At 36.2% G+C, this 9,448-nt stretch overlaps 2 protein-coding genes across 2 annotated transcripts; both read left to right on the forward strand.

The window, feature by feature from the left end:
• The first annotated feature begins 214 nt into the window (after window positions 1–214).
• LOC136218526 (uncharacterized) lies at window positions 215–3,288 on the forward strand. Its single transcript, XM_066005484.1, has 4 exons — window positions 215–1,047; window positions 1,891–2,196; window positions 2,279–2,362; window positions 2,452–3,288. Exons 1-4 carry the CDS (start codon window positions 574–576, stop codon window positions 3,061–3,063), a joined length of 1,476 nt encoding a protein of 491 aa, XP_065861556.1. The 5' UTR covers window positions 215–573; the 3' UTR covers window positions 3,064–3,288.
• A 1,043-nt stretch (window positions 3,289–4,331) lies between these two features.
• LOC136218579 (probable beta-1,3-galactosyltransferase 8) lies at window positions 4,332–7,169 on the forward strand. The gene is made up of 8 exons (XM_066005584.1): window positions 4,332–4,552; window positions 5,274–5,338; window positions 5,426–5,610; window positions 5,767–6,024; window positions 6,149–6,236; window positions 6,314–6,439; window positions 6,556–6,665; window positions 6,984–7,169. The coding sequence occupies exons 1-8, from the start codon at window positions 4,352–4,354 to the stop codon at window positions 7,130–7,132; spliced, it is 1,182 nt and encodes a 393-aa protein (XP_065861656.1). The 5' UTR covers window positions 4,332–4,351; the 3' UTR covers window positions 7,133–7,169.
• Window positions 7,170–9,448: the final 2,279 nt, after the last annotated feature.

The following is a 9,448-nucleotide window of genomic DNA, read 5'->3' on the forward strand; positions in this document are numbered from 1 at the left end:
TCAAAGATAGAAACACTCAGAGCACAGCTTTCATTTGAAATCTCTGTTCCTTCCACAAAACGAGGGGCTTGCACGCCTCTGCTTTTTTTTTCTCCTCTCCTCAACCCAAAACCTCTTTTAAACCCCCAAATCAAACCTCTTCCATTCACCATTAAATTCAAAACATTTCAATTTCAATTTCAAAGCAGCCATTAATACTACCTCCCTTTTTAGGCTCCACATCTCACAAGAATCTCTCCTTCTGCATCACTTCCATATCTGCTGCATTTAAATCCTCTCCCCCTTTTTACTACTTTCAGATTACTAATTAATTCTGTTTCTTTTGTCTAATCTTTATTTAACTTCCAATCTGTCCCACAACCCATTAATCCCAAATTAGTACTTGCAGATGAAAACAAAACTCAAAATAATTTAATATTATTCTCTGTTCAGACCTCACCAATGGGGTTATAAACTCGTACCCAATCACTTCAAAGCTTTTCAAAATCTCACTCTTTTAAAATTACACAAACTCAACCCATAAATTTCAAGTTTTTTTCATATAACAAACCAGAAGGGATCAGAGGTGAAGTTATGGAGAAGGTAACAACAATTACAACATTAGCATCAAGGAGGTCAAAATGGCAATACCCAACAGCTCAACCAACGCCGAGAATCCTCCATTTGCCTCGCCGGCCGAGGAGGAAAACACCGGCGAAGACAACTAGTGCTGCTAAGTCAAGTTTACAGAGAAATAGGAAAGTAAAGTTGGAAACTTTATTTGATGAAGAAAGAGAGTTTTCAAGAGGGTTTTTCCCTGTTGTAATGATGAGTGGAGGAGGAGAAGGGGAAGGGGAAAGGGGTGATTATCAGGAGGGGAGGAGAGAGAGAGTGGAGGAGAGAGAAAGTGCGGTGGTGGAAGAAGAGAAGTGGAGGTTTCAGGCGGAGATGTTGAGGGCTGAGTGTAATTTACTAAGGATGGAAAGAGCCATTGCTGTTAAGAAAATGGAGAGGAGAAAAGTTCAGGTTGAAAGGGCTTTGAGATCTGCTGTTCATACTCTGCTTTCTGTTAGTATTTCTTTCCTTTTTCTTATCTGTTTTTGATTTGGTGAAGAGAAAGTTAGGATTTTTTAGGGTTTGAAATTTTCTCTAATCTGTTTGGAAGCTGAGAAAATGCTCTAGAAAATTTCTTGATGGATGGTTTGCTTCTTTATTCAATTTTTTGCTTAGTAGAGTCAATTTTTGGAACATTGCATGTGTAGGATTTGGGGATTTTTATTTAGAATAATGCTTATTCCTAGGATATATTCAAAGGGTAGGGCTTAATTAAAAGATTTTCCTATTGTAATGCTAATTTTAACCGTGTCAATTCATCCGCATTACAAATACTAGTTTCAACATGATGATTCAATTATCGAGTTTAGTCTCAGATGTCAAATGTCACATCATGTTTCAAAAAATGGTGTTAGATGTCAAAACCTGATGATTGAATCGCCAAGTTCTTTGCATTTGAAACAGGTGTTTTGAATACCGATTTTGTATGTCTTTCTGACAACTCAGCTGATGTTGAACCTAGTGATTGAATCATTAAGTTCTTTACATTTGAAACTGGTGTTTTGAATGCTTATTTCTTATGTCCACTAGCTTACACTTAACTCGTTGATTGAATCACCGGATTCTTTACATTTAAAAACGTGTTTGAAACACCAGTTTCGTACATCCACGGACAGTCTAGACAAAAAGGGCTTACTTATTCCTAGGAAAATCCTACTATTTGTCTTCTGATATGAAGTTACAACAACAACAAAGCCTTATTCCCGAAATGATTCGGGGTTTCTGATATAAAGTTATTTGTGGAAATTTCAGTTTTCAAGTTTAGAACTTTAATTTAGTTACTGGTTTTAATTACAGGGGAGAAAAAGAATCTGTGAAGGAAAGAATGCAAGCATTGTTTTGGAGGAAGAGATAATTGAGTTAGCTGAGAAACTAGAAAAGTTGCAGAGAAGATCAAAGCATAAGGATTCAGAGGTTCAACACTGTGACAATTTTGATAAACAAGCATCTCGGCTTCAAACCCGAATCGAAAAGTTTGCAGGAGAATCAGATGAAATCTGTGTGAAGGAGATTCAAGAGATGGCAGAGGCAAGTTTGTCAATCACAACAACAACAACTACTACTTGCAGCATCACTGAAAATCTTGCTTCAAATAGCACCAATGTAACACACATTTTCGCTTTCTGTTTCGCCTTTTTGTTTTCGTTAAATTTAGTACTGATTTCTGATGTAAATGGATGTGCAGATGGAGATTCTGAGAAGGAAAATGGAGGGATTGTCTAGGGAGAATCTGTTAGATGAGTCAACGAGACGACCTCTTTTCGCCTTTGTTAGTTTCGATAATTTTCGTCGAACATTCCTTGGTTTAACATCAAGTGTGGTACAGTTGATAGAGCTTTTGTTTTGGCTGTGTTGCAGGAGAAAAACAAGTGTGAGGAGAGGGCGTGTTGCGGGTGCTGCAAGGCGATAGCGCGAAGAGTAGTAGAGCAAATTCGGGCTGAGACAGAACAATGGTCTCAAATGCAAGAGATTCTAGGGCAAGTCCGCGATGAGATGGAAGAATTGCAGGCTTCAAGAGCATTCTGGGAAGATAGAGCACTTAATTCGGATTACGAAATTCAATCCCTACGCTCTATTCTCAAAGAATGGAGGCGAAAAGCTCTCGCTTCTGAAGCTAAGGCGAACGAGCTACAAGCTCAGGTATCGGTCCTCGAAGCACAAACCGAAAGAAACAGGACCAAGAATGTAGCACCAGCATCCCATGATTCATCAAATGAGATGGAGAAAAGGGTGTTGGTGTGCCGGTTGAAGGAAAATCGCCATCGAAAAGAGGAAGGTTGCGCGCAGAAGGAGGCGTCCGGGGACCGAAGAAAAAAGACGAATGCTTGCAGCAGCGGATACAATGGCTCATCGAAAAGATCACCCTTTAGAGAGATTGGAAATTCATCACAATTGCTAAGGCAAAATAGCAACAATAGTAAGAGTAGGGCAGTTTTTCCCTTGCACTGTCCCCTGCCTGCCTTTGAATGAGTGAGCAGGACAAGTTTTGCCTTTTAAATTCTAGTTTGATGCATTTTATTGTTCATATAGTTTAATTTAAATATATTAGTTGAGCGGGTCGGGTTGGGGTAGACTGAGTTTGGGAATTAGTTTCCTTAGCTTGTCTCAACCCGGTCCGACCCTGATATGTGTCATTGAGTCTTAACTATAGCTTGAGTTTTTAGTTCAATTGGTTCCATGACATGGTATGAGAACATCTCGGACTAAATGGTCGAAGGTTCGAGTTCTGGCAATCTCATTAATGTGGGATGGACATGTGTTGTGCACGCTGCAAACCTAAAAGTTATTTGCATGTCTGAGTGTGTCAGAGATTAATATAAGATCTACGATTGGACCTTAACTATCAAATTGAGCTTTTAGTTCAATCGGTTCCATGACATGATATCAGAACCGAACTCTCCATGTACGATGTATGGTGCGGGGAAAAATCAAGCGGAAGATGGTGGGCCTGTAACGACCCGGTCAGAAGTGGGTGACGCTGGGGTAGAAGGCCTGAGCAAGGAGCGGCCCAGGGTGTGACTCCAATACATCAAGACGCGTTTTAAAGCCGTGAGGCCCAATGTGTTGGATTTGGGTGAAAACAGATAATATGTATATGGTATTGGTTTAGGGTGTTACAATGGTACCAGAGCCTCTATGAATAAATCAAAAGACCAACGGATCTTAAGTCTGAACATAATGCAAATTGGGCTAAGTTTTGATAAGATATGTGTCAAGTTCGGTACGCCTGGCCCTAGCCCGATCAATGAACAAGCTTAAAAATATTAGAGATCAGGAAGAACAATTTATTAATTTGAAAGGATATGTCTAGACGAATCACTACATCGAAAACTATTTCCGATAGAACTAACCCATAATACGATCATAACAAGACAACTCGACTCGATACCTGTAAATGATACGATCATCTCCAACATTAATCCTCGTTTCAATATGCAATGTTTAATTAATTAATTAATGAATTAAAACCCCAATTAAGTACAGTAATTAAGCAGCAGCTTCTCTCCACGGAAATAAGTTGGTTGAAGCATGAAAATGACATGATTTAACTGCACAATCCCACACTTCAAAATTTCCCTTTCTTCATGAGAAAATCAAACTGTTTCTGCATTTTTTATCAACCAAATTCCCCTAATGATCACAAATTCTATATTTTCACAATTTTTGCATTTTATAAGAGCTTCATTATAACATTATTTAATATAACATTATATATATATATATTGATTGCAGAAATTAATTATTAAGTTAAACAAAAATGAGAGGAAAGCAAATGAATTCAGGAAAAGCTATACTTGTGTTGTGCATAGCCAGCTTCATAGCGGGAACGCTTTTCACTAGCAGGACTATATGGACTCGTTCTCCGTCTTCGTCTTCTTCACAGTCTAACAAGGATCATCAGCAGATTCCACTCCTTAATTATGTCAACAAGCTCAAACGAGACTGTGATCATAAGCGTGTAAGTTTAACTTCACTTTCCTAGCTTATTTTAGTGGCGGAGGTCGAACAAAATATTATTAATGGAAAAATATGTGCGACATATGTAAATTTCGTCGCTGATGTCAAATCAACGGCGAAAGTTACATTTAGCGCTGGATATTTCTGTCGGTATTTGTATATATTTTTAAGTTTATCCCTTGAATCGGGGTCAATGGACCCTCGATGTCCTGTCTCTCTGACCCTTGGTAATGCATTTGAGTTGGTGAAAAAAGCTCTCAAGTTTGACCGAGGGTCGGAGAGAGGGGTGCATAAGGTTAGTTTATTACTAGACTATCGCAACATTTGGACACCGGTCTAAGGAGAGGTTGAGGTTGTTTTGCTCGAAAAGGAGCTATTTTAGCACCTCCAGCTCTTCAATATACTGCTTGTTTTGATCCCACTAAATAAAGAAATAGATTTACGGGAAATATCCGTCGCTAAATTTATAGTTTTCGTCGTAATGACAATATAGTCCGAATTTATGGCATATTTGACATCTGGGATAGAATCTAGGCCAGAAATATATAGCTGTCGCTTACGCATAATCCAATAAAAAAGTCGTAATTTTTAATACCTTTTCGTCCATCGACACCACTTCCACTAATAAGAAGCCACGATGATCTTGAACTATGACTAAAATTGACTTGACGCACCGAAAAAGAAAATGATTAATTTCACGAAAGAATTATGTTCTTATACAGAAACTGGTTGAAGGAAGACCTGAAGATGTGATAGAGGAAGTGAAGAAAACACATCAAGCAATCAAGTAAGTTAATTCATTCGAATCGGAAAAAAGTCCATTTTTCGCAACAAAATGAATGAAATTTCTAATTAGCTCTTTAATCATACACAGGTCACTGGAGAACACAGTTTCCAATCTAGAAATGGAATTAACCGTGGCTCGTACCGGTCAAGTTTCAGGAGAAAAACAGACTAGGAATCAGACATTGCAGAAGGCATTTGTTGTAATTGGAATCAACACAGCTTTTAGCAGCAAAAAAAGACGGGAATCGCTTCGAAAAACTTGGATGCCAAAAGGTCATTCATATCTATCTCCAATTTGGACTAATTGATTATTATGGGATACCAGAACATTATTTCTAAAACATAACCTTCATAAAATAGCCTCTAAACAAAAATAGACACAGACACGAAATGCAGAAACGCTACTAACTAGAAGTGTCCTCCGTGCAGGGGCAAAACTGAAGGAATTGGAGAAGGAAAAAGGGATAGTGATAAGATTTGTGATAGGACACAGTGCAACAACAGGTGGAGTTCTTGATAAAGCTTTGGATAAGGAAGAAGAAGAACATAAAGACTTTCTTAGATTAGAACATGTCGAAGGTTACCACGAACTTTCTACCAAAACGAGGTTATACTTTTCTACCGCTGTTAAAACTTGGGATGCTGAGTTCTTCATCAAGATTGATGATGATGTTCATCTCAACTTAGGTAAGTACCCTTTTTCGTTCTCCGGTCCATTCTATTTTTATAAATTTCAAACCTGACAGACCTGTACAGTCTGATTTCATTTTTCTTGTCCAAGCCCGGTCTATTGAATTAATTAATTTTTCAGGTATGTTGATGAGTACGCTCTCTAAGTATCGGTCCAAGCCAAGGATTTACATTGGGTGCATGAAGTCTGGGCCAGTTCTCTCTCAAAAGTAATTTTCTAATTTGGAAATTTAAATTTAATTAATATTATTTAAGTAATTAATTTTAATTAATTAATAATTTGCAGAGGGTTGAAATATCATGAGCCAGAATACTGGAAATTTGGGGAGGAAGGGAACAAGTATTTCAGGCATGCAACTGGCCAAATCTATGGAATCTCCAAGGATCTTGCTTCTTATATCTCTGATAATTAGTGAGTTTTTTAATTAATTAATTAATTAATTAATCAATATTACATTTCTACTTAAAATCTAATTAATTAAAAATTAAAAAAAATTACAACTTATTATTTGTTAATTAATTTGGCAGTCCAATATTGCATAGATATGCAAATGAAGATGTGTCATTGGGTTCTTGGTTTATTGGGTTGGAAGTTGAACATGTAGATGAGCATTCCATGTGTTGTGGCAGTCCTCCAGGTATATTAATTTGTTTCGGGTTATCGTGTCAAAATGATGTTATATTATTATAGATTTTATATGCGAAATAAATGTAAAAAAATTGATAACTGTATTATGTCAATTAAATTATTTCTATCAATCGTGTTATTATTATGTTGAAAATTATCATATCTGATAGGATTGTAAATGTTAGAGATTAATATAAGATCTATGACTGGAATCAGCTTGAGCTCATACAAGATTCATAATCTTGTTATTATGTCATTTACTGTTAGATCTATGACGTATTAAATGTGGTGCGGATTTTGATTGATTTGATTTATATTATGTGGTTAGATTGCGAATGGAAGGCACAAGCGGGAAATGTATGTGTGGCGTCATTTGATTGGTCGTGCAGTGGAATATGCAAATCTGTAGAAAGAATGAAGCAAGTTCATAATTCTTGTGGTGAAGGAGAAGCTGCTGTTTGGAACTTTGATTTTTGAATTAGTTAGCTTAATTTATTTTAGTTTATTGTATCAATCATACGAGTCCAAATAAAATTAAATATTTATTATTAGTTATTAGTTACTTTTCAACGTTTAATTAATCGGAAAATTATTATAGTTCATGACGAACCTTAAACCAAGTAATCCGAAAATTTTATATAAAAAACGATTTGAAATCATTGATTCTCACATCATATTTCTGCATAAACAAATAATTGCTAATTGTTCTGATGACTTTTTTTTTTTTTGGCTCTTATGAAGATTTTTTGGACGTAAAATCTGAATCAACTCTCTACAATTTTTAATTTATTCATCACCCATGTTATTTAGCAAGATTTTTATTTTCACAATTCCTAAAGTTAGTAAAATTTTCTAAATTCATGAAGAATTATTGAAAAAAAAATCCCTAATCACTTTACTATAATAAACAGTAATATTTAATTTTACTTTAAGTAATAATAACAAATTGCAATCAGTAATTAACAACATACCCCATGAACTGATAATTTCTTCCATCCAACACTCTCTCTCAGTGAATCCTATTTCTATCACTGTACATAATTAACTTTACCATCTAATAATAACAACCGTGTAAAATTCAAACCCAATTAATCAAAATAAGTCAGTAATTAACAAAGATTAAAAAAAAGCAAATCATAGAGTCTGAAAAATATAGTTTCATAAATTAATCACAATTCATCGCAATAGCAAATAATCATAAAAGGAAAAATCCTCTAATCAAACAAAAAATTAATCTTAACTAATATCCCAAGTTAGGAAACTAATTAATCAGTACTAAAATCTGTATTGGACTCATCATCATTGGGGTATTCCACCATAGTCCATTCTCCATTTGGAACTTGAAAATCATACCCAGTATTTCCAAGCATAAGATCAGAATGTAGATTCGTCGAAATATATTCGGTAGCTATGTCGTGCATAAGATTAGAATGCAGATTCATAGAAGCATACCCCGTAGCTATGTCGTGCATAGGATTAGAATGCAGACTCATAGAAGCATATTCTACAGCTACGTCAACATAATTATATTGAGCAGCTACGTCAGCATAAGGATGAAAGCTGCAAGACGATGATAGTTGGTGTTGATGTTGCTGATAGCTGTATTCAGGAAAGTAATTGGCATTATAAATATGGTCAAAAACATGATTATTGCCAAAAGATGACGGGTTAAACTCAGCTCCGCCGCTATGGTTGAATTGTTGAGAATTAGGATCTATCTCCATCTGAACATAAGCTCCATCTTCATGAACATCAGCTAGAACTTCACGATTAGCATTGAGGTTGGGGATTTCTTCTGTAATTTGTGGATTTCTCTTAGCAGGCTTTCCAGATTTATCTTCTTTGTGATAAATTTTGCAGAGAACCCAGTCATCAAGCTGTAATAATTTACGATAAACAATTAGAACATGTCAGAGTTGCAAATGGGACGGGATGAAAGTGGGGATTGCTGCCCCTATCTATCCTCGTCTACACGAAAACTGACATGGAAATTGAAATGCAGGAATGTTATTTATAAAGCATAACCCTAAAATATCTAAAACAAAACCTTAATAAAATAGCTTTAGGACACGGACACTAAATGGACACGACGTATACAGACACGAAACGCTACTAACACGTATGCAAACATGAAATAATAGATCAATCTAGTAAAGATTTAGTACCTTCATATCATCTTTATGCTTTCTTTGAGGAACAGGAGCATTAAGAACCCTAAATTCATGCATTATCCAGTTGGTTTTCTGACCCCTTGGAGGTTTCCCCATGTAGAAGACAAGTGACTTTCTCATTCCAACAACTTCACCTTCATACTCAACAGATTTGTCTTTCCCGCTGGCCTTCCAGAATCCTTCTCCGGCAGCCCGATTCGGCCTGCTTCCGTTTGGGTACTTCTTGTTCCTTGGCGTGAAGAAATACCACTCCTTCTCACCGCAACTCTTAAATTCCTCTATCAAAATCCCCAATCCATTCAAACAGATATTAATCAGTGTCATTACGATTGAAAAACAAGTTAAAATCAGAAACCCTAACCCTAATCAAAGATTTCTAGGCAAAAATTCAATTGATTATCACAAATAATACGCAGAAAAAACACAGAAAATAACCTGCAAGCTTCTCAGGATTGTACTCATAGAGATGAACATCCATGATTTTGCTCTTGGGCAAGGTCTGGCTCTTAATCTTTCTCTTCAAATAATAAAGAACAAGCTCAACTTCCGTCGGACAAAATCTATATCCGGGTGGAAAAGAATCGAAGTATGCAATATCAATTCCATTCTTGCTGTTCTCATC

Source organism: Euphorbia lathyris, chromosome 1 (assembly GCF_963576675.1).
Source record: "Euphorbia lathyris chromosome 1, ddEupLath1.1, whole genome shotgun sequence".
In the NCBI taxonomy this organism is placed as follows: Eukaryota; Viridiplantae; Streptophyta; class Magnoliopsida; order Malpighiales; family Euphorbiaceae; genus Euphorbia; species Euphorbia lathyris.